This window comes from Eublepharis macularius, chromosome 17, assembly GCF_028583425.1.
Source record: "Eublepharis macularius isolate TG4126 chromosome 17, MPM_Emac_v1.0, whole genome shotgun sequence".
Lineage (NCBI taxonomy): Eukaryota > Metazoa > Chordata > Lepidosauria > Squamata > Eublepharidae > Eublepharis > Eublepharis macularius.
The window spans coordinates 1,008,192-1,031,665 of NC_072806.1; the positions used below are offsets into that span (position 1 = coordinate 1,008,192).

Sequence of the window (23,474 nt, forward strand, 5' to 3'; positions counted from 1 at the left end):
AGAGCGCCCACTCAGGAGGGAGTTTTAGCTCTGGCAATAGGCCTGCGCTGTAAGGAATGGATTCGAGGCCTTGGGAACGGGACAGGTCCTGTAGGCGATACTGCTGGGTACTCTTTCGGTGGAGATATGCTCTTGCTGAGAGTTTCTGCCTCGTTTAATATGTGACTGTCCTGTCAAATTATTTTTGAATCTTGCTCCCATTTTGCGCTCACTCCATTGGATTCCCATCAGCTACTGGGCTCAGTTCAACCCATTGGCTGTCACATACAAAGCCCCTCACATACCCAGCCTTGCTCCTGCACATTTATAGGGCTGCATTTCTCCCTGGATTCAACCACCACAGCAGCTTTGCTCATCTGAACAGGGCCTTCCGCAGGTGTCACGGTGCACCTGGACAAAACCCACTGCTGTCTGTACATGCACATTCTCCACCCTATGGCAAGGGTCTCCGTGAAGAGGTCCCAGTCTCCCGTTTTCAACAGATCATGCAAAACGGAATTGTTCAAGAGGGATTTTTACTCAGATGGGAGGGTTGTGCTGTGCGGAGGTGGATCGACTATGCTTCTACGTAGTGTCTGTTGCTGCAAGTCTGATCCTACTGGGTAGTTTATGCGCCGTTTAATATGTCAGGCTTAGAATTCTTACGTTCTGTCAGCGTCTCTTCAGCTCTGTATTGGATTTCTGCTAGTTTCGATTTTATTTATTCGCATTATTTACAGTCCACCTCACTGAGACTCCAGGTGGATAAACTGGGATGGTTTATTGAAATATCCCTGAAATTGACGGTAGTGGTGCTCACTGCGTAATCCGCCTAGAGCCCGAGTGAAAAAGGCAGACCTGATTAAACCCGGGGCAAGTATTCCCCTCCCTTCTGCGGAATCCGTGCCCGGCCCGCCAGCGCGTCCCCCTCCCTGCTGCGGCACCCCCATCTGCGCCCTCCCAACTTCACCGGTGCCCTCGTTCAGGCACCCGGGAGCACGGGCCGGGCGGTCTAGCTTTGCGCGCAGGAAGGGCGCCGTCCCTTGGGGATTCGGCCACCTCGTGGCGGTGAGTTCCATGGGGTTTTGCGCGGCCCAGGAAGAGGACCCGACCGGACCGCAGGCCAATTTCGTGGCGCGGACGGGATCGCTGCGGAGAGCGGGCCAGGCAGCTCCCCCTTTACGCACCCCCCGCCTCGTGCGAGCAGCAGCCGCGCCTCCTGCGCCTTTAAGGCCGCCCGCCCGCCCGCCTCCACGCCCCGCGCTCGTGGGAAGCGCCGGAGGAGCCGGTCGAGCGGGCCCTTTGTGCGCCCGGGAAGGGGAGCCGCCGCGCCGCGCCCTGCCCGTCCCCGCTGCGCGCGCCTGGGAGCAGGAAGAGGCTCGGGCCGGGCCGCGGCGGAGCCCCCGGGCCGAGGCAGCGCAGCGCAGCGCACAAAGGGCGGCCGAGGCGCGCGCGATGCCCGGCGGGCGGCGGGGGGCGGCGGGCGAGTGAGCGGGCTGGAGGGGCGAGGCGGGCGCGATGGCGTCGTCGTGCAGCCTGAAGGACGAGCTGGTGTGCTCCATCTGCCTGAGCATCTACCAGGACCCGGTGAGCTTCGGCTGCGAGCACTACTTCTGCCGCCGCTGCATCACCGAGCACTGGAGCCGGCAGGAGGCGCAGGCGGCGCCGGCGCGCGACTGCCCCGAGTGCCGGCGCACCTTCGCCGAGCCCAGCCTCTCGCCCAGCCTCAAGCTGGCCAACATCGTCGAGCGCTACGCCGCCTTCCCGCTGGACGCCATCCTGAGCGCGCAGCGCGGCGCCTTCGCCTGCGCCAAGGAGCACGCCAAGGTCAAGCTCTTCTGCCTCACCGACCGCGCCGTCGTCTGCTTCTTCTGCGACGAGCCGGCCGTGCACGAGCAGCACCAGGTCACCAGCCTGGACGACGCCTTCGAGGAGCTGCAGGTCCGGCCGGGGCGGGGAGCAGCGCCTTCGGAGCGAGACAGAGGCCGCTGGGGCCTGTGGGCGGGTGGCGTTGCATCCCGGGGCAGGGAGTTCCGCAGTTGCATTGTGCCTTGTGGCCTGCGGTGGGGCTCCCTCGGGGCTGCGCCTGGGGTGGGGTGGGGGGTGCAGCAGCCCCTGCCCTGATGCCCCGTGGGGTGGTCCTCTGGCCCCAGGCCCTTGGAAGGGGAGGGGGCAGCCGGGCTGGGGAGGCCCTGCTGTTGCCGCCGCCGCGGGCCCTGACTGCCTGCCTGTTGCGCCTGTTCCAGCGGGAGCTGAAGGAGCAGCTGCAGACGCTGCAGGACAGCGAGCGCGGCCACACGGAGGCCTTGGCCCTTCTGAAGCGCCAGCTGGCCGAGACGAAGGTGAGGCTGCGGCTGGGCCCCAGCCAGCCCTGGGGGGAGCCGGCAGGGGCGGGTTGGCGGGCCGGCTCCGAGGCTGCCTCTGGGCCCTTCCGCCCGTGCGAGAGGGGAACAAACAGTGGCCGCTTTGTCTGCGGCTGCCTCTGGTTGTGCCGGTTGGAGGGGGGTGCGGGCGGGCGGGCTGAATCCAGCCTCTGTCATGGAGAAGAAAGACTCTGCCCGGAGGACAAAGCCGGAGTGTCCTTTTGCATTCAGCCTCTGCTTGGGGTTTGCACCTCCTTTCTGCAGGTGAGTAGGGAGAAGATTTGCCTGCCCCACCACTCTCTGCCTGCGGTCTTCCCAGGCTGCAGTATCCGGGCCATGCGGTTCTTGCTGTGATCTGGCAGAGCACATATTGACAGCCTTTTGGGGTGCAATTTGCTATTTGTCAAAGTGGTGCACTGGGCCATCTCTGGGATCCCTGATTGGCTGCCTCATCTTGTGGCAAATGAGCCATAAGATTATTTCACGGCCTTGGTGCTCATCTCCCTGTTATTGGATTAATCCATGGCGCTTCTTCCCTCTTCCCTTATGAATCATTTTAAAGAGGGTGAATGTTATTCCTCCCATTTGGAGAACTCTGCTGTAAAACAGGTCGGTTACAGTATCCTCCTATTTCACATGGAAGGCTGAGGCCGACAGTGGGGGATGCTGAAGGGCAGGGAAATGAGTACGGGGCAGAGGCAAGATTAGGACTGGGGCTGCCCAGGCACCGGTCTCAGAGCTCAGAAAGCGGCCTCAAATTGTGAGCCATGGCAGCCTGGCTTTGTCCACTCGGAGCTGGATTGGGATTGGGATATTGGGAGTGTCTGTTGGACCAGGAGGGAGCCCAGCCCAGCCGTGACGGGTCTGTGCCTCTTCCTCTCTGTAGTCCTCCGCCAAGAGCTTGCGAGCCACGATCGGAGAGGCCTTTGAGAGGCTGCACCGGCTGCTGCGTGAACGGCAGAAGGCCATGTTGGAGGAGCTGGAAGCTGACACTGCCAGGACCTTGACGGATATCGAGCAGAAGATCCAGCGGTACAGCCAGCAGCTCCGCAAGGTGCAGGAAGGCAGCCAGATCCTGCAGGAGAGGCTGGCCGAAGTGGACAAGCAGGCCTTCCTGGCAGGCATCGGCTCCCTTTCCGAGAGGTAGGCGGGGCAGAGGTAGGGTGGGCGTGCGCGTGGCAGTGGAGGAAGGCCGGGAGGGAAGCTTGCCCCGGTCACGGCGGCTGGGGTCTGGGGCAGGCGGAGTCCGGGCTGCGATGCCTGAGCCTGGCGATGGGGGGAGGGACCCCCGAGCCACGGAGGAAAGGCTCACCGGCTGTCCTGCTCATGCCTGCAGGCTGAAGGGCAAGATCCACGAAACGAACCTCACGTACGAAGACTTCCCCACTCCCAAGTACATGGGGCCCCTTCAGTATACCATCTGGAAGTCTCTCTTCCAGGACATCCACCCAGGTGAGTCGGGTCCCTGCCTCGCCCAGAAGCGATTTCGGGGCCCTGCACCCCTGGTGCCTGTGCCGGCAGAAGAGAGATCTTTGCGGCCCTCTCCCTGCTAGAGCTTTACAGGCACCTTCTTTGCGTTACCCTCTTGGACTGGGGAGGGCGGCACTCTGGGCATGGATGCCTTGCCAGGGGCCAGGCGACGTCCGCAAGAATAGTCATGCCGGATTGGACCGGCGGTCCCTCTGGCCCAGTATCCTGTTTCCGGCAGGGGCCACGTATATGCCACAGGCTAGCCAGCATGCAGGGCCCGCGGGCAGTGGTCGCCAGCAGCTAGCTGTTGCCCGGCAGCTGACAGGCAGAGGCATTCTGCTTCTGAGCCTGAAGGCAGCATTTGGCTATTGCGGCTAATAGCGAACAGTAGGGTAGTTTCAGGTGGGTGGCCGTGTCGGTCTGCAGTTTTTAAGGAGCTACTGGGCCCAGATCTTGCTCCAGCCAGCAGTAAAATCCCTCCTCCTTTTCACAGTATCGAAGCCCGTGGCTATCAGCAGATCATGGCAATAAGGCAACAGCCCAGCTGTGTGAAGCAGAGCTTCCTTTTGTTGGTCTTGGTCGTGAGAGGTGTCCGGCTAGATTTTGGTCTCACACAGTGCCAGTAAACAGGGCACAGAGGGCAAGGCCTTCCCTTGGTTTTGCCTCCTGGCACGGGGGTTTCGTGGCTGCCTCTGATGGTGGGCAGTTCCTTTCAGTCCCCGCAACTAGTAGCCATCGATGGACCCTCCCCTCCATGAATCTGTCTGGCCCCCTTTTTGAGTTGTCTGTGGCTAGATCTGGTTGGTCTCCACGGTGCTACTGGACCTGAGTCTTGCTCTTCTCCTGCAGAGCAACTTGGCCTCCTGCCTGAAACTGGACCTGCTGCCAGCCAGTTCACAGGGCGGCCCCCAAACTCTCGCATGGCGTTCTTCAGATTGCACACAATCTGTGCCGCCCCCTCTCATGGCACCCCTCGGTCACTTGGTTCTGAAACGGAAAAGCTTTGGCTGCTTTAGCCCTGCCTCATAGGGAAAGGCACTGTGGCCCCCTCGTCAGTTTGGGTTACCCTTTTCTGTGCTTTCTCTAGCTCTTCAGGACTCGTTTTGAGTTGTGGTGGAATGCAGTAGTCTAAGCGAGGCTGTGCCGCTCTGCTGCTTCTGCCTTCTGTGTCTGCACTCCCTGGAGTGCCCCACTCACTTCTCTGAGCAGCTTCCCAGGGTTGTCCCACTGAGGGCCCCGTGCCCCTCTTGCTGCCTCCTTGGACGTCCTCCTGTCTCTGGCACAGGTGGCGCAGGAGAAGCGTCAAGAGTCCTTAAGCCATAAGGAGCCTCTTCCTTCCCCAAGGGTGATGCTGGCTCCTGGCACTGCGGTGCCGGCTCTAAACCGCCCCCCCTTCTTCTTTGGCCTCAGTGCCAGCAGCGCTCACCCTGGACCCTGCAACTGCTCACCAGCGCCTCATTCTGTCCGACGACTGCACCATCGTGGCCTACGGCAACCTGCACCCGCAGCCCCTGCAGGACTCTCCCAGGCGCTTTGACGTGGAAGTGTCGGTCCTGGGCTCGGAGGCCTTTGGCAGCGGAGTGCATTACTGGGAGGTGGTCGTCTCCGAGAAGACGCAGTGGATGATCGGCCTGGCTCACGAGGCCGTCACCCGCAAAGGCAGCATCCAGATCCAGCCCAGCCGGGGCTTCTACTGTATCGTCATGCATGACGGCAACCAGTACAGCGCCTGCACGGAGCCTTGGACTCGGCTGAACGTGAAGAGCAAGCTGGAGAAGGTGGGCGTCTTCCTGGACTTCGACAAGGGACTGCTGATCTTCTACAATGCTGACGACATGTCGTGGCTGTACACCTTCCGGGAAAGGTTTCCTGGCAAGCTGTGCTCCTACTTCAGCCCGGGGCAGAGCCACGCAAACGGAAAAAACGTGCAGCCGCTCCGCATCAACACCGTCCGTATCTGAGGGCTCCTGATGCCCCCCAAGGGGAGCGCCCCTGCGTGTGTGAGCAGAACGGCTGGTGCTCTGGACAGTGCAGAGCTGGGGGCAGGCTGAGCTTGGAAGCCTCCTGGGGAGTAGTCGGGGCAGGGGGAGCTTTATCGGTGCGCCCAGGGGACAGCTGCAAGGCGGGCTGTGGGAAGTTGTCCTTGCGCGTGCTGTTGATGGGATCTTGATGGGACTGGCAGCCGAGTGCTTCAGTCGGGGTCAGAGGAACAGCTTTGTCCTCTTGCTAGTGGCAGCCAGGGCTGCACATCTGCATGTACCGAAAGTCCACCCCCTTCTCTGGTGGCATAGCTGGGAAATGGGTCCATATACATTCATACAGACTTTGGCTCCTCTTGTTTTCTGTTACACAGGCCGTGTGCAAAATGAACACTCTCTCCTCTGTCATGTGGGGCACACTGGTCGTCTCCCAATTTAAAATGGATTTTTGAAGAAGAAAATACTTTACTGTGGGTGGGGTGAGGGAAGAAAGCGAAATAAACGGAAAGTTTGGATCCCAAATTTATAGCTCAACCCTTTGTCTTTCTGCGTTGTGTTCTTGAGCAGGCGGCACAAACCTAACCCCGGCCTCTGCTGCGGTCACATTCCTGAGGAGCAGAAGCATCCGGCGTGCCAACGGGCAAGCATCGACTCTTAATTCTTGGCCACTCCACCACGTTCTGCTCGATTTAGACCGCAGCCACTGACTCTGCACTCTCAAGCCATCTTAGACTCCCCCATAGAAACTTTTCATTTAGGGGTAGACTAGGATCTGGGAGGCCTGGGTTCGAATCCTCACTCTGCCATGGGAGCTTACAGGGTGACCTTGGGCCAGATGCAACCTCTCAGCCTAACTTACCCCACAGTGTAGTTGTGGGGATAGAATGGAGGCGAGGAGAACGTTGCAAACTGCTTTCAGTCCTCGGTGGGGAGAACGGAGCGATGTAAATGAAGGGAAGAACTGATACTGTGAAAATGAAATCTGAGCCTCCACTTTGGGGAGAAGTTGGCGTACAACCCTTTTTCTCTGGACAGAACGTCTGTAATCTAAATAGCGACACAAGAAGCAGGAATTCAAGCCGCTAGCACTTTCTGCTTCGTGCTTGCAATGGTAAAATTCGCGCCTTTTCTTAAAGGTTCAGTTTTCTCTTGAGGAAGGAAAAGAGACCACGGCTCCTTCCTTGCACTTACCAAGTCCGGAGACAGACTGGCAATTTCTGGCTCTCTTTTCATTGTTGTCTCTCCCCCGCCCCCCCCTTCTCACAATAGCCCTGAGAAACTGACTAGGCTGCGAGTGACTGACGGCCCGAGGTCACCCGGTGAGCGCGGTGGCTGAGGAGGCGTTTGAACCTGGTTCTCCTCCGTCCTAATTGGCTTCTCTAAAGGCCTTAACTGGATTTCCTGCCAGCGCACTCCAGTTGTCTAGAGTTGTAAGGGGGGCGGGGACTAAGAGACATTCAGAAGGAACCTGGCCTGGGGCTTGTAACCCTCTCTCTGCTCGGCTGGTACATTCTGGGAGTGACTTTGGGGCAGCGTTGGAAGATGCTCATCCCTAAGTGGGAATTCAGGGTCTTTCGGGGGGGGGCTCCTTCTCAGGGTTTGGGTTTTTTGATAAGACGCACACCCTCTTGGCAAACTTCGTCCTTGCTCCTCGCTTAATCCGTGTAGCTCCTGTTCTCAGACCCTTTCCCTGGGGCAGGTGGATGGAGAAGGGACGTCTTATCAGGAGGAAGGCTGGAAGTTATTCCCAAACGGCGGTGCAGCCTCCTGGCCTCTCCCTATTAGCTGGCTCTGCACTGGGAGAGCAGGAGCCAAAGGGAGGCATTGCTGGGTTGGCCTGCAAGGATCTTTCCCTAGCCACCGTTTTTATTAAGACAGGCAGGCGGATGCAAGCCGGCCCCTTCCGAAGACGCATGACCTGCTACCCTCTGTTAGCCGATATGCTGTATGCAGCTGAGCCCCATTAATCTTTCAGTCGCTGCAAGGCTGGCGGTTCTGCATTGACCAGCCTTCTGTGTCCCCTGGGGTCAGTTAGATGGCTTTAGCTTATCGGGGAACAGTAGCCGATCTAGCCTGTGGGCCCTCTGGGAGTCACTGAGGAAGCCTGGAAGCAAGCCAGCCTCCTTGGATGCCCGGATCAGTAAAAGTGCTTTGTGCGTTCAGCAGACGTTGGGGAGAGTTTTCAAACTTTTTGTTACAGGATCTTGAGGGCAAGAAGTAGGGTATGTTTTGGAAGTGGGGGTGGAATTGAGCCTCCTGGGCAGCTGTGCTCTTTGCTATCATTCGCTTTGGGGGCTGAGTGCACCAGCTGCACAGGGGGGTCTGGGTAGCCCTCCTAACAGTGAAAAGTGTTGCTTCTTTGCAATACTTCCACAGCCAACCTCATGGCAATACCAGAAAGGAGCTGCCCAGCTTTCTCTGCCCTGCTCAAAGAGGTGAAAAGGATACAAAAGGCTTAGCTTCAAGAAACAGGATTGGCGCTGCTATTGGAAGCTCAGTATGGCTTCATCCTGTTGTGTAGACCTGTGCCTCAAATACATGCATCGGTCTTTGCATTCGATTGAAAGCCAGGGTTGTGTTCGCTTCCTCCAGGGAAAATCAAAATCCACTAATTTACTGAGAGCCAAGCTACAAGTGACGCCTGACACAGGTCGGACACTTGTCAGCTTCCTTCAAGTTTTGATGGGAAATGTAGGCATCCTGGTCTTGCAGCTGTAATGGAGAGCCAAGCTGTAAAACCAAGACGCCTACATTTCCCATCAGAACTTGAGGGAAGCTGACAAGTGTCCGACCTGTGTCAGGCGTCTCTTGTGGCTTGGCTCTCAGTCTCCAGTGCAATCCAGGGGCAGGAGGGGCTGCACGGCCCGCCAACTGGCTGTGCAGAGCACGAACAAGGCAGCATTGTCTGCCATTTTCCTGGCGAAGGAGCCCTGGGCCACTCCCTTGGGCCTTCCTCCTGCTGCAAGTGAAACTGCCGATGGCGGCCTTTGACGAAGGATGAGCCGTGAGGCGGAGCGGAAACTGACTTGGTCCAGAGTAAAATGGCAGGTAGAAGCGGGGGCCCATTAGAAACAACCCAAATGCAACAGGAGGGGTTTTTTGGTGGTGGTTAGGACCAACAAAAAAGTCACAAAGAGGATGAAAGTTTGTAGTTCCTTGGAGCTCTCAATCAGGCTGAATGCTCGGTATTCAGATTTTTAAGAGAGAGAGGGGGAAAAAAGATGTTCCGGGGCAGGTGGAGAAGCCCCCCCAGATCCCCCCTCTGCAGACTGTTTGCTGAAGCCGATCAAACGGGGCTTTACATTTGCAGCATGTGGCAACTGACTTCTAGGTTTGCATGTTTTTCACGGCTGGGGCTTATTTCTTGGAGGGGGAAGGCCAGAGTTGGCCACAAAAGGCCCCAAGCAGCTCGTGACTGGGCAGTCGTGATGAGCCTATATCAAAGGCAGTCCCTGAGGAAGGGCAAGGAAGGAGGGTGGTGGCAGAAGCAGAAGAGCAGTATTGTGAAGGGATTCATGCCCTGAGCCACGGCTGGGTTTCCTGGGTGACCTTGGGCCATCACTCTCTCTCAGCCCAGTCTACCTCACAGGACTGTTGTGTGGAGAAAAAGGAGGAAGAGAGAGCCCGCTGTGCTGTCTTGAGCTCTTTAGAGAAAGGGCAGGAGAAGAACGTAGGTGAGCGACAGGAGGAATGACTGGTATGGGGAAACCAGACATTTTGGGAGTGGCTGGTCCAAACGAAGGAATCCAGTCAGCCGTATTAATACAAGTCTGGCGCGGCCGCATGATGCTGCGTTGAGCTTCCTGCATGGGTGGGGTGTGTGTGTGTGTAGTGGAAGCAGGGCTGTGCAGGGGAGCCGTGCTGAAATGGCCACAGGAACGGTGTGTGCAGCATCAAGCTGCTGGGACTACAGTTCAAAGAGGCCCAAGAAACGAGAGTGCCCCAGTGTTGCCTTGCTGCTGTGCTTTACAGTTGCCTACACTGCAGCACAGCCCTTGGGGGGGAGAGGTTGGTTGGCTGGCTGGTCACAGAGGTCTCCAGGAAGGCCTCTAACCAGCTCAGGCTCGTTTGCCAACTGCCGCGGTTTCTGAGAAGAGCTGACCTGCCTGCAGTCTTGTTTATCTTGGTAGCATCCAGCTTAGATTACTGTAGCATACTGGACTGTGTGTGGGGCTGCCCTTGAAGGTGGTCCGCAGACTTCAGCTGGTGGGAGCCCTCGATGGGATCTGTTGTGATTCACTCAAAAAAACACAACAGCTGCCCTGCCAGTGTAACGGGACAGTTGCCCGTGTCTAAGACCAAGTTTCAACTTGCCAGGAGAAAGATGGATCTCTCTCCGGGGAAGCCGAAAGCAGTTAGTCCTTAGACCTGTCAAACAGATAAGTTCTTTGAACCAGCTGTTTATCAGTACATTTATTTATATAGGGTTCAATATTGCTTTGCAACTCCCCATCAAACACACAGACACCAATCTAGAGTTTATTTCACTTTATTGAAAATACACCCTAGTTTTTTAATGAAGCAAGCAATCAAAATATAAATGGCTATTAATATGAATCCTATAACAACAGAACATAGAAAGGCAATAAGAAATAAGTTCACTAACATTTCTCAATAAATCCTAAGTTTACATTGCTCAAAGTTTCTATGAAATACATAGGTAGAAATGGTTTCTCACCTAGATTCTCCCAAGAGATCTCTTCCATCAGTACCCTGCTTATTCTTTCTGTGTTTGCAATGATATACCTAATCATATGCAAATATTTAGGGTCTATTCACATGATAGCACAAACAAATATTGATTGGTTTGACACTTCACTGAATATTCATAATTTCATAGTACAGCCTTCCAATTAGTTAAAAAATTATGTCATAATCTGTACTGCAGGAAAATACTATAAATCTCTGACAAGTGTCAAGAAAAGTTAAGTTGGACGATCACCATTGGTTGAATCTCTGATAGAAGAACATCAATCTCGGTAGAGTCCACTATTTTAATTAATTGTCAAAGGATGAAAGCACACCTGCTGAATTACCTTATACATAGAAAAAATACACTGAAAGTTCATGTAAAGTTTAAAAGTTCATCTAGAGAGTATAGAAGCTAGGCCTAGTATTGTTCAGTATTGATTATTGGCATATGATTTTAATCTATATTGGCATAACACCGGGTCAGAGCAACATAGCGTTGAGTTTAACATCCTTGCAAGTCTTACAAAGAGGCCACTGAAAGTCTCTTGCCCATTGTCGATAAAAGTCTCTTACCCACCAGCGCTGCTATTCAAGCTTCCATTTAGTTGCTGTGGTTCATAGCCCTTGATGGACTTTTCTGGGTATTTGTCTGGGCTGGTGCCCGTGCTGCCGGCATCGCCTGCCAATCTGTTTCTATGCCAAATTCAAATGGCTGAAGTTGACCTTAAAAGCCCCCAGTGGCTGAAGGGCAGGGCACGGGGCCCCAGCTCCTCTGAGCAGCCTGCGACTGAGGAGGGCTCCTGCTGTCCTGCTTGCTTTGTGTGACTGGAGTTAAAGAGCTCTCCGTGCAGAGGAAAGCGGTTTCAGGCAGGTCCGGGCCCAGTCGCATCTCCGAGACCACATCAGGGCCAGTTTTCTGCACTCCGCACCCAGGTTTTATCAAGCTAACTACAACATGTATTTTAGCTAGCATCTTGGCACGTTAATTCACAACACCTCTCCCACCCTCTGTCTGGATTATAAGGTCAGTATTGTTGGGAAGAGCAGTGGATATTTTTTTTCTCCTGACTCATTTTTTTTTGTAAAATCTGTTTTTAACAACAACATTTGATTTATATACTGCCCTTCAGGACGATTTAACACCCACTCAGAGCGGTTTACAAAGTATGTCATTATTATCCCCACAACAAAACACCCCGTGAGGTGGGTGGGGCTGAGAGAGCTCTGAGAGAGCTGTGACTAGCCCAAGGCCACCTAGCTGGCTTCAAGTGGAGGAGTGGGGAATCAAACCCGGCTCTCCAGATAAAGAGCCCTGCCACTCCTAACCATGACACAGGGTGTTTTGTATGTTATTATCCCCACAACAAAACACCCTGTGAGGTGGGTGGGGCTGAGAGCTTCAGAGAGCTGTGACTGGCCCAAGATCACCCAGCTGGCTTCACGCGAAGGATTAGGGAATCAAACCCGGCTGTCCAGATTCTCAGTGCTCTTAACCACTGCACCGAATTGGCTCTCACACCAAACTGGTGTGATTCTGATGTGTGTGTAGATTTTATGGCTTTTATTGACAGCTATTTTACTTGTTGGTGTTTCGTATTAGCTGCTGTTGGTTGCTAACTTTTGCTTTTGGGAGGCATTTTTAGCTCTTGCAGACCTGCTTTTGTTTGTTTTTTAAAATTTTAACCTTTTAAAATGTTTTGTTGTTGTAAGCTACTGTGTGTGCTGTTTTGATGACAGAGAGGCAGCACGGAAATTTCTTGTAATAATAATACTGCGGCAGAGAAGAGCAGGGAAAGCATCCCCTGTCGGAGGGCATCTGGGGTCTGATTTTGGGGACCCGGGTGCTTAAGCCATGGCGGCAAGCCATGGCCAAAAAAGGAGCAGCCTGAAGAACCTGCGCGGAGGAGAGTCCAACTCTTTCCGTAGCGAGAACGGCCTGCGTTTTCTCAAGCTTCTGGGCTTAATTTCCAAAGCAGGTCACAAGAGGGCAGCAGCTGTTTAGTTCGCGCTGCAGAGGGACACTCGCAACCTGTGCGGTAACCGGACAAAGGAAAGTGACGCTCCGGCCCACACTTCAGCCAGAGTGACACCGCTCCACTTAGGTCATGTTCCAGCAGGAGGGGCCGCCCTGCTCGCTCGCTGGCTGCACTCGAGATAGTTAATGGTAGTTTGAATAATGAATGAGCTCTTCTGCCTCCTGTGGCAGCAAGACTGGATGGAGCAGCAGCAACAGGCAGCCGGCCCTTCCTTTTGGCACACCCTCCCTGTCTGGGCTGCCTGCACCACCTTGGCTTCTCCTAAGAAATCTTTGCTTCCATTGCAAGTGACAGATGGATGTTCTGAAACTACCCCCTGCCTGGATATTCCAGTTCCCTTCATTTTTGGCACCCGTCATCCTCCTGAAGCGGTGGTCAGTTCTGAGACTTGCTTTATTTTGGGGTGAATTATGCCTGCCACAAACAGAGACCACCTTCGGTTCCATTGCAAACAGCAGGGGAGGTGGGGCGGGTTTCTTGACCTAATGTGGGCCAGGAGGATCGGATTCTTTCCATCTCTGGCACTGCAACGCCCACAATCACCCTGACGCTGGTGGCTGCTCACGAGACTCCTCGCTTCTTTTCTGACGAGCCGTGCCTGCTGCTTACACAGTCAAGGTGCATCACAATGCAAAGCTTTAAGGCTGCCTGTAGATGCGAGCTTTTATTTCTCTAGTCAGAACGCTCAATCTCAGTTTTACAGCTGAGCGTTTTAGGATCGGCCAAATTATAATCTAATGAGAAAGCAGAGTGGTCTCGCATAATACTTTGAGTAGGGAAGCACAGCTCCTGCGAAGTAAATGCTGATTATCTGCAGTGGGGGTGTGCATAAATGAAATCCTGAGCTGTAAAAAACATGGCAATCGCTGTTTTCGAGCCTGACTTGTGACCCTCTGGAATGGAGATGCCAGTCTGGGCTACTTGGCCGTCCCAGAAACTCCCCCTCTGAATATTCCATGATATTTTCCAATTTTGAGAGCTTCCGAGTCTCCCTCGGTTAGTGCTGCTGGCTTCATCACAGCAGCGTGCAGGTGCTTCTCAGTGATCACTTTGTTTTCAACCAGTTTTCCCCAGGCAACCAACCAGCAGATCTCCCCCTCAACCACTGTGGCCGGTGACCCTTTCTGTGTGCCTTTATGCCCGGAATTGCTTTTACGCACAGAAAAGGGACACTTTCTGTGCACTTTTATGCCTGATGCTAGCAGTGTCTGTGTGTGCCCTGAGGCATCAACAAGGGGTGTAGGGAGCCAGGGGTTTCTCCTCCACGCAAAACTGCAAAGGCTTGTGCTATGCAAATGAGGGTGAAATCTGGAAACAAATGGCTGCTTTTTAAAGTGGAGAGTCACAGCAACGTCTGAGGTAGGGGTACCTGCTAGCTTCCAAAAGTGATTTGAAAAAATCCATTTAACGTCGTGCTTTTCTGCAGGGGAGGAAGATCTAGCAGCAGCTGAGCTCCTTCAAGCCGAGTTTCTTCCCCTGTCCTTGCAGGTACTTAGTCTGGGTAGGGCCAGAGGTGCCAGCGGAAGGGCTCTTGGCCCGGCTGTGTGTGGCAGTCGGCCTGAGGTGTGTGACTCATCTCAGTGGACCAGGACTGGCCCAAGAATGTTTGTGTTTTGTCTCATTTGCGTAAATGGTTTCGTGGTTTTGAATTTTCTGTAAGCCGCTCGGGGTCCCTTCAGGAAGGAGAATGGCACAGAAATGATCCACTGAATTAATCGATAAACCTAATTCATCTCTGACACTGCATTTTGCCAATCTTCCTTTAGGGTTTAAAATCCACACAGGGGAAAACTCACCCCAAGCTCATGCGTTGCACCCCCTCCCCTCATCCATGCGACCCGTTGCCTTGCGCGCCAGCCATGCCTCTGCTCGCGTTGGCTGGAGACACTGGCAAGCACTGCACACAAACTGAGGAGCATAATTAGACCCCTCATGGGGAAGAAACGTGTGATGCGTGTGGATAAACTTGGAGCCGCCTCCCATGACGTGTGTGTGTGTGTGGGGGGGGGGGGTTGACTGTGTCTCCCCAAGCAACTGAGATGGTGCGGTGGGCAAGATGCCCAAAGCCCCCCGTTTGTGCTTCACATAGCTGAGGCCAGTTCACCTGCTACGGCTCTGGCTGGAGAGTAACCCGACCCAAACCCACAACAAAGGCGGAGGAGGGTTTGCAGCCCACCAAGCTATGCAGGCCACCTCCAAGCTGGGCTCTCCATTCCCCGGTGCTGGCAATTTCCCAGAACAGCCAGCAGTCTCATCACAATGTGCTCTCGGCCTGGTATGCAGATTCCAGCGGTCTTACTCCATGAAAGCCATTTATCATCGCTGGGGAGACAGGAGACGAAATTTAATTCCGTCTCTCAATGTCAGCGACGATGCTGTCAGCGGGGACGCTGCCTGAGCGCCTGCCGGGGGTGGGGCCTTCTCCCAGCAGCCTTCCACTTCTCCTCCGAAGCCAATCCCTCATATTAATTTAAGCTGATACGCCTGTGGAAGCGCCTGGGTTCACGTAAGGGGGGCATGGACAAATAATGCCTTTCCTGGGAGGAGAGGGTCGGTTGCCACTTCCTATGCCACGTCTTCCTTCATACGCGTCTCCAGAGGAATTGCTCCAGAAACATTTGTGTGGATAGTAATGGCACACCAGATAACACAGCCTGCTCCGTTTGCCACTGCCGATCTGCCTCTCCCGTTTGGTCTGAACTTTAAAAGGCAGCTTGTGGCGTGTTTGCGAGTAAAAGGAACCAGCATTTTCCTTTAACGTGGGCAACGTGGGACGCCTGGGTAGGAAACTCAGGTGCAGAAACGACCCGTAAGCCACGCAGCAGTTCCCCCATTTTATCATCATCATCATCATCATCATCATCATCATCATCATCATCATCATTTCAAATCGGTGCCACCTGAAGTCAGGAGACAGGGGCTTCTGCTCCATGGTTTCCTAACCTCTGTTTTGGTATAATGCCCCCAAACCAGCAAAACAACCTCCAGCTGCCATAACTCCCAACACACACACACACACACACAGTATGGAATGGGCTTTGGGTCTGCTGCATGCACAAAGAAGAGAGGAAGGAGAATGGCACCTGGGTAGCCCCGTCGGCAAAATGAACCACACACACAGCACGCACAGAGTTACTGAGTTACTGAGAAACAGAACACAAAATACCCACACACCACCCGGATGCTCCCTCACACACGCGGATCACTCTCCAAGTAAACAAAGAAACTAAATGAAAGGCAAGGCACTTTCTCTGGGAGGATTCGGAGGAAGAGCCAGACCTCCCCCAAGCGCCCACTGACTTGCGCCACTTCTCCAAGGAGAGCCGGTTCCAGAGTCCGCGGTGCACGAGGCCCTGGAAAAGCGAACCGGTTCCCCTTGACCCAAAGCTCTCCGCGACGGGCGGCACAGGTCAATACATGCTGGGGGAAGAATTGCTGCCTGAATCCTTCCTTGGATTTATGACTTCCACAGTCTTTTCAGGGGACGGCCTTCCACCACTTGAAGGAGAAAGGCTTCCGCTGAACATTGGTTCCACAGTGGACTTCTCCCAGGTGCTTGTGGTAGGAGGAGATGTCGTCAATGAACGTGCAATCCAGCCCCAGCGGCTCCAGCAGGGAGCAGACGTGTTGCTCCAAGCAGCACTCTCCCTCGATGACGGGCCCGAACGGCTTGGGGACGCCCAGGTCCCTCTGCAGCACAATCATGTTCACCTGCGCACGAGAGGGGAGCCAGCGAGGGCCCGGTTTAGAGGGAGGGAGGCAGCAGAAGCGGGGCGCTGGTGGGCACAGCTTCTGAGAAAGAGCAGGAGGGGCTCGCCCCCTGGGAAGGCTACCGGCAGACTCCTTCTCCAGCTCGCCCAGAGCGGCCCACTCTCAGCGGCACCTTCTCTCCAGCAGCATCCTGGCCAAGGACTGTGCCCAGCCCCCTTGCTGGAGACCCCTTCAAGAAGCGGTGAAATCTGGGACCCTCTCTGGGCAAAGCGGGGGCTCTGCCACTGGCCTCTGGGGCCCACTTCCTTACCAATTAGGTGCCACAGAGAGCCAGCCAACATGTGGCAGCCACCCGGCAACCTCAAATCCTGTCTATAAAGAGGATTCCCAAAGCCACAGAGGGTACTCTGAATAAATAACTGAAACACCAGGAACCCCAAGGTGCTCTCCGTGAATATACAGCAATCTCTCCGGAACCACTGCTGCTCTCAGACCCAGCTATTTGACAGGGTGCAGGGAGAGAGAGAGAGAGAGACAGGAAGAAAAGGAAATGCACTGGGCATTTCTCCCGCATGCCGTTTCTGATTTTAATGCTCAAAATGCACTCCTTCTAAATACCCCAGAGCTGAGCACCACCACCAGCAGCAGTTTTTAAAAAGGGTCTTTTCAACTCTCCCTGGTCCCCCCCCTCCCACAGACTCCCCACAGACAGGTGCTGCCTCGGAACTGATGTACTGACGGAGCCAAGACCAGAGGGGTGGGGTGGGGGGATGCTCACCATGTTGGGGAAATAGGCCATGGCTTTGCCGTGCTTGTCTATCTTGAAGAGTGCTGGGAGGTCGATGATGTCTTTCTCCCCCAGGCCCAGCTCCTTCTTCAGGATGTCCCTGTTCCAGTCGATGCAGCGCTAGAAACGCGGGAGGAGGCCAGGGCGTGAACGAGTGGCCTGGATCGCTGCTACGTGTGAAGCACTGCCTCGCCCCTCCCTTCAGCACTTGATTCTGCCCTCCGCAGTTGGAAATGGCTCCTCCCATCAGACTGACCAGCTGCACTGCCTTAGCAATGCTGCCAAGGGTGTATCGTGCGGTGGGGCAGCAGAGATGCCTACCGGGGTATTCTCTCTTGGCTGCCACACGACGACACGCTTCTTCTCACTGCAGCCGCCCAAACACCCTCGTGCGTCAACATCCACCTTTTCTCTCTTGGCCTCAAAGGGGGCAATAAAGGCCCTCGTTGGGGGGCCCAGGCACTTTGCTCCCTGCACCACCAGGCCGGGGAGTGACCAGAGGGAACTGCTGGCCTGGCAAAAGTAACCTAACTCTGCTGGTGCCTCCCCCCAAATGCTTGGGTGGGGCTTACAAATTAAAATAAGCAAGTTTGCCATTTGTTGTACACGATCAACAGAGACAAAATTGTTTAGATCGACCATGGTGGCCGTGTTGTATGTCACTCTATGAAGATCCCCCCTTCTGCCTCGGGCAGATTTGGGAGAGTGTAGGAGATAAATCTTTTAAATAAGTAAATTACCTGCACATACTGATTCTCTTGCACCATGACCTCGTTGGAGAGGACCTTGTTAATGGTAACTCGTTTTGTGTCTGTCCCGGTATACCCTGCAAAGTCAAAAAAGGGAGCCATGAGCTGGTGAGCCGTGTTCTTTGGCTCACTTTGGCCAGAGAGGCTGGCCAGGAGCTCCTCTATTGCACAAACAGATGAAAATGGGTGAAGTGAAATGCTGACACCTGACAACAGGGAGGGGAGGGGGCAACCACAAGGGAACGAGAGGAGCTGGCAGCAGGCAGGCCTGGCTAGAGAGGCTTGGCAGGATCGGCAGCTTATCACCCGAGGGAGCGACGGATGCCCAGCCAGAAGGATGAAGTCTGGCTATACCACTGAACAGCACCTGCAGCCCTGCAGCCCTCCTCCCGCGCCAGCTGAGCGCTTTGGAATGAAATGGTGCCTTGCATGTGGGAAAGATCAAGCGCACGAGAGGGCACCACAGGCCACAACCATCTGCAGTGGCAAGGCTGCTCACACGCCTGGCTCAAGCGACGGGAGGCGGAGTGCTATTCACTAGCAGGCTTCTTGAAGCTGTCGCTGGTCCCTTTCACAGGGGAAAAGTCTTTTCCTCGGGCTGTTAATGGTGGGTGCTGGTTGGCCAGGCGGCGCAGTGCTTGCGGCTGGGGCCTGGACGGATTCCCCTCTGCGTTTACACACAGAAACTGGACCCAGTGCCCAAGAGGCCAGGGACTGGACCTGCCCAGCAGTTTTAAAAGCTAAATCACAGCCAAGTGGAGGTGTGGGAGGAGGGGGCTTATTTCTCCCACCCAACTTGTGTTTGCCCATCAAATCCCTCCTTGCTGCGCCGTTCTTAGCCCTGGAAGGGAAAGAAGACCAGTCGCAGAGCCACACTGGGAAGATGGTTTCCACAGGAGAGACTGGGGAGGGAACGACTCCCCCCTTTCCAGGCCCAATCCCAAATGGGACTCTGTGTGGCCACCGAGCGGCTCTAAAAGCTGCTGGGAAGGTCTGATGGACGCATCTTCCAGCCTCATGTCCATCCTGACCCCCAGAGAGCCTCCACTTACGTTGCATGAAGAGGGACTCAGGCGGGGGAGGCAGAGAGAAGCAGCACAGCAGGCGGGCACTCTTCCATCTGGGCCTCCTAGGAAACTTATTCTCAGCTGGCCTTTAAAAGGAGAGGCAGTGCCCACCTAGGTGGCACAGCTGCTAGGCAGTAAAACGGTCACAAGACAGATGTGAAGGCACTGGAAGACGTGGGACCGGTGGTGACCCACCAACTGTTGCGGCCACTGCCTGGTGCCAGGGAGACATTTGCTTCCATGAGCATAGGGGTCTGAACTCAGAGGGTTGGATCCTGCCAAGGTGCACTGACCGTTGCAGTCTGCATCGCAGTTCGGGCAGTCATGTCAGGGTGGATGGTTTGCACCGAGGGCTCGGCCCCTTCCAGGCTCTTAGGAGACCGGATGCGTAGGCCCACTTTCCTGCCTCTGCACCCTCCCGGTGCCTTGGCAGACGACTTCAGGCTCATCCTGACCAACAGAACCGTGGCAAGAGCGGTGCCGGCCCAGAGGTCTTTGCTACACTGAAGTCCCAAACTAGGAGCTTTGGCACCCACCCGTGGAGGCACGTGCTTGCTTCTGCAAGACCCCCAGGCGTGGGCAAGTAGCCCCAGCAACAGAGCCAGTATGAACAAGCACAGCTGAGCGCCTGCTCTTGGCTGGGGTGCACTTTGCACACAGCAGATGTCATCTGGAGGGACTTCATGCTACAAGCAGATCAGATTCTCCCACGGAGGTGGGGCTGGGTAATCTAGGAGCCAAATCCATCCTGCTCGCCTCTACAGGCATCTGAAATACGGGCCCTTCCTCCTCCTCCTCCTCCAGAATGTAAGACAAGCTTGGCAGCCCACCCCAGTGAGTCCATGATGGGTCTGCGGGGGGGGGGACCCCTGCACTTTTCCTGCTCGTGCTCAGCAAGCGCCTGGATCTGGTGGAGCAGGAGGCGGCCTCCTCCTCGCCACGCGTGTCCACCGCTGCCTGGAAGGGAGCCTACCTTTGAACATGACGGCTTCGCCATGACCTTCTTTCTGTTTCTCTCTAAACAGCTTGTAGCAGGAAGATGGACTTGCCATGAGCATCCGGAATTGCTGGGGGGGGGGGGAAGGAGGGAAGCGGCAGACGATTAGGGAAAGAAACCCAGGCTGAATCAAGATGCGGAATTTTGTCCTCCTTGCCTCTCAGCCCCCAACTTCTGCCCAAGGCCCCGTAGGAGGTTAACCCCCCCCCACACACACACACACTGATGTCCTTTTGCTCCTCCTGCCCCCCCCCACCAACTTGACCTTAAGTACTCTGTGGGTAGGGTCTGCCCGCTGGCCAGCAGAAGCCACCAAGTGGGCTGGCCTTCTCTTCTCTTGGTGGCTTTAACTATGGTGCAATATGCAAAACTTGGCAGCTGATGCTTTGTGTGCGATATCTGCAGGTCAAGCCGTTGCTGCTGAAGGGCCCAATGTCCGGTCCTTGCAGCAACTGTGCTGTCAACACTCCATGACCGTCTCTTCTACTCAGCCATTAAAAGGCAAGATCACAGCAGAGCAGCTGAGAGTGGGCTGGGGCTTAACAGACAAGTGACAGCCGGCTTCTAGGTTATCAGACGTCTGAACTACGGGATGGCCTTAAAACTGCACCACTGAATCTGTCCTACTGCAAAATCATTCAGTCTTGGTACCTGGATACATTTTGTTCCCATACAGGATGGGAGAGTCTTTCTGTGTGTGGATGGAGTAAGGGTGGGGGGCATGTATGCTTCCCTCAACGCTTGGGAGGACAGACAGCAAACAGACACGTCCATCCAGGTGAGACTCCCTGTTCAGCCTTGGCCAGGAAGGCAGCGAGTTGTGGCTTTCTCACTTTGCTCCATGGAGGCAAAGCAAGCCCATGCCCTTTGCAGCTGCTCTCTGGCTGGGGTGTTTCAAAGGACAGAACGGGCAGTCAGTGGGGGGAGCGATCCTGAGTCTCCAGTCTGCGGTGCTGTGCCCTGGCGCAAGAGGCAGAGCAGCAGCATTCTGAAGGAGACATTCTCTGCCTCCACGTCTCTTTCCAAGAGGCAGAACTCCTTTGCGGCGGGAACGGTGCCCTTGCCCTGCTGGGTGCTGGAGTTAAACCCGCTTGCCCCAGCAGTTGTACTGGTGGACCTGCAATCCCAGGGGCCGTGCGGGGCCCGCTTCTCTGAGTTATCTGCTCTGCAACGTGCCCCTTCCTGCCTGTGGCATCTGGAAGTTGGGTTTGCCGGATCTGAAGGTCAGCTTTGTGACACGGGGCCAGGCCTGTGTGTTGGACCCCCCCCCCTTTGCCCGCCCTCTCCCAAATCCACCGAGCCAACACCTTTTTGCCAGGAATGGGAACAAAGGTCACAAACTCATCCACATGACCCACGGTCAGCCAATCGGAATAGAGTTCCACGGGCGACTGGACTAGCTGGGCCGAGAGGAAGTCCCGGACAACCTTCGTCATCCTCCTCCCAGCAGAGCTAATGGTTTGGATTTCCCACACGGAAGAAAAAGAAAAAGAGCAAAAGAGAGAGCGGTCATTTTCCCAATATTTGCTCGCACATATAAAGGCATCCGCCCCTGAGAACCCCTGCTGGGAATACCTAGCTCAGTTTAAAAGGCAACTAGACACCTTCACGGAGGAGGAAAGATCTCCCGCTGGCTTTTAATCATGATGGATACACGGGACGTCCACGGGTGGTAGAGGCAGGGGACCTCTGAAGGCCAACCAGTGGAGGAGGAGGAGCTCGCTTACAGGTTCTCCCAAAGCATCCAGGACCTCACAGCTGGGAAGAGCAGGCAGGCCCACTTGGGTCTCAACCAGTAAAATAATTGCTACGTGTAGTTTTTAAAGACTTAGGCAAACGTAGGGATAGGCCTAGGAGTAGACATGAGGGGGGAATGGAACTTCCGTCAGCCATAGGGGGGCAAACTACGGCATGCAGACTGCGGATAGAAACAGGCTGCTGCAGATCATAAGCCCCGCCTGGTCCAGCTGTTTGCCTTTGTTCACATCAGGAAACTTACAACTGGATGTGTGCATGTGTGTGTGTTCAGTCCCTCTGGGTTTTCCATTTTTTCTGGTTAACACCTGGGTAGTCCATCTGTTGGGCTTCACTGGCACCCTGCTATAACTTTCTTTGCTTAAAAAAATCATGTTCTGCCAACATCACTCAAGAAGCCCTCAGGAGAGGGCTGTCCACTCCAGGCTATGAAATTTCTGGAGATTTTGGGGATGCAATGGGCTTTGAGGAGGGGAGGGACCTCGGTGGGAAATGATGCCAGGGATTCCACCCTCTAAAGCAGCCATTTTTCTCCACGGGAATTGATCTCTGTAGCCTGGAGATGACTGGCAATTCCAGAAGATCTCCAGCTACCACCAGGAGGTTGGCAACCCTACCTCAGGATGGCTTATGAGATATAAATACTAATAAAAGCATCCAAATCAATCAAAACACATTAAAAAGAATGGCAAGCCCACAGCAATAGGATAGAATAATTAGCAGCTGTCCCAGAGATGGCAGTTACGGAGAGGGGCAGATCAAGGGCCGTTTGAGTGGCTTCCCATTGAGATGGAAAACAGTGCCAGTCGCACCACCGTGATCCTAATTGGCATTTCTGGCCTAATTTCCACTGGCTTTCTCCTCTGATTTTCAAAACACACACGCAGCTTTCGTAGAGGGAATCATGGCTGACGACAGCTTTCAGTTTTTACTGGGCGTTCAGCTGCCTCTCTGATCTCAGCGCAGTGAATCCCGCCCCCCCCCAATCTCTCTTACGTAGGGAAGCTACTTCCAATCAGGATCCTCCCCAAGGGATACTCCTTTCCGTTGGCGGTCACTGGAGGGCTGACCTCCAGATTCCCAAACGAGTCGAGGCTGGTGACTACTTCAAACAGGGGCTCCCTGGTCACGTAGCCGAAATCTGGACCCTGCGAAAAAGAACATTCGTTGCAAAAAGTGAACTACGAACAGCCCTAAGAACCCGCCGCACGTTCCCACCGGGTTGTATTTGGAGGTTGCAACTGCTTACTACTACTTGTTGTGAATTCCAAATACTTTCATATAACCGTTCTAAAACGTCCTCACAAAATCAATTTGGGTTGACCTATATCATCTATGGAAACTTCTGTCTATACTTTGTAGGTCAATGCTAGAAGATAATGCAGAAAGAAAATGGATAGTTCAGTTAACTTGGCGAAGCTGTGGACCCCAACCCAACTACAATTAAGTTGCCCTTTAATCCTAATGAAATAAAGCGAGGCATGACTGACTTCAAAGGGAGTTAAACGGGATTAATTTTAGCTGGATTGTTAGGGTGGCCTCTGCAGGACTGGTTTTCTCTACGGAAGAGAGCGTGGAGGAAGCATCTGAAACAGCAAGATATAGTTCGGTCTTGGGAATGAGTCAGCCTGCATCTGGCCAGAATATGGAAGGGGGGCCTCAGAGAATATCTATGCTGCACGGCAGTCTGAGCCCCTTTTAGAAATACATCTGTCAGATTTTGTTTCATATACAAGTTTATGGGATGGGAGAGCTCCTACCCCCCCCTCCCCCTTCTGGATTTTATGCATGCCTCCAAGCAAGAGATGTCTCCTGCCCTGCTTCGAATACCGCTCGCTTCGACATCCTTAGCCTTCCCGGGCACAAAGTGCTCAGAACCATCCCCTGAA

General features: G+C 54.7%; 2 protein-coding genes across 2 annotated transcripts in view; one reads left to right on the plus strand and one right to left on the minus strand.

Annotated features, from left to right (window-relative positions):
- The first annotated feature begins 1,338 nt into the window (after window positions 1-1,338).
- TRIM62 (tripartite motif containing 62) lies at window positions 1,339-6,297 on the plus strand. Its single transcript, XM_055001002.1, has 5 exons — window positions 1,339-1,920; window positions 2,226-2,321; window positions 3,229-3,485; window positions 3,679-3,794; window positions 5,223-6,297. The coding sequence occupies exons 1-5, from the start codon at window positions 1,498-1,500 to the stop codon at window positions 5,771-5,773; spliced, it is 1,443 nt and encodes a 480-aa protein (XP_054856977.1). The 5' UTR covers window positions 1,339-1,497; the 3' UTR covers window positions 5,774-6,297.
- A 9,065-nt stretch (window positions 6,298-15,362) lies between these two features.
- The window catches only part of LOC129344603 (protein-arginine deiminase type-2-like), a 36,425-nt gene continuing 28,313 nt past the window's right edge, over window positions 15,363-23,474 (minus strand). Inside the window, exons 11-16 of the mRNA XM_055001387.1 lie at window positions 22,582-22,733; window positions 21,138-21,282; window positions 19,807-19,900; window positions 17,758-17,843; window positions 17,009-17,137; window positions 15,363-16,230 (exon numbers count right to left, since the gene is read on the minus strand). Of these exons, the coding sequence (XP_054857362.1) occupies window positions 15,997-16,230; window positions 17,009-17,137; window positions 17,758-17,843; window positions 19,807-19,900; window positions 21,138-21,282; window positions 22,582-22,733 (840 nt within the window). The 3' untranslated portion in view covers window positions 15,363-15,996. The remainder of the gene's footprint in view (window positions 16,231-17,008; window positions 17,138-17,757; window positions 17,844-19,806; window positions 19,901-21,137; window positions 21,283-22,581; window positions 22,734-23,474) is intronic.

Coding starts and splice junctions, on each gene's coding strand:
- TRIM62 (XM_055001002.1), top strand. CDS start 1,498: ATGGCGTCGTCGTGCAGCCTGAAGGACGAGCTGGTGTGCTCCATCTGC. Junction 1,921..2,225: donor ACGCCTTCGAGGAGCTGCAG/GTCCGGCCGGGG, acceptor CGCCTGTTCCAG/CGGGAGCTGAAGGAGCAGCT. Junction 3,795..5,222: donor CTTCCAGGACATCCACCCAG/GTGAGTCGGGTC, acceptor CTTTGGCCTCAG/TGCCAGCAGCGCTCACCCTG.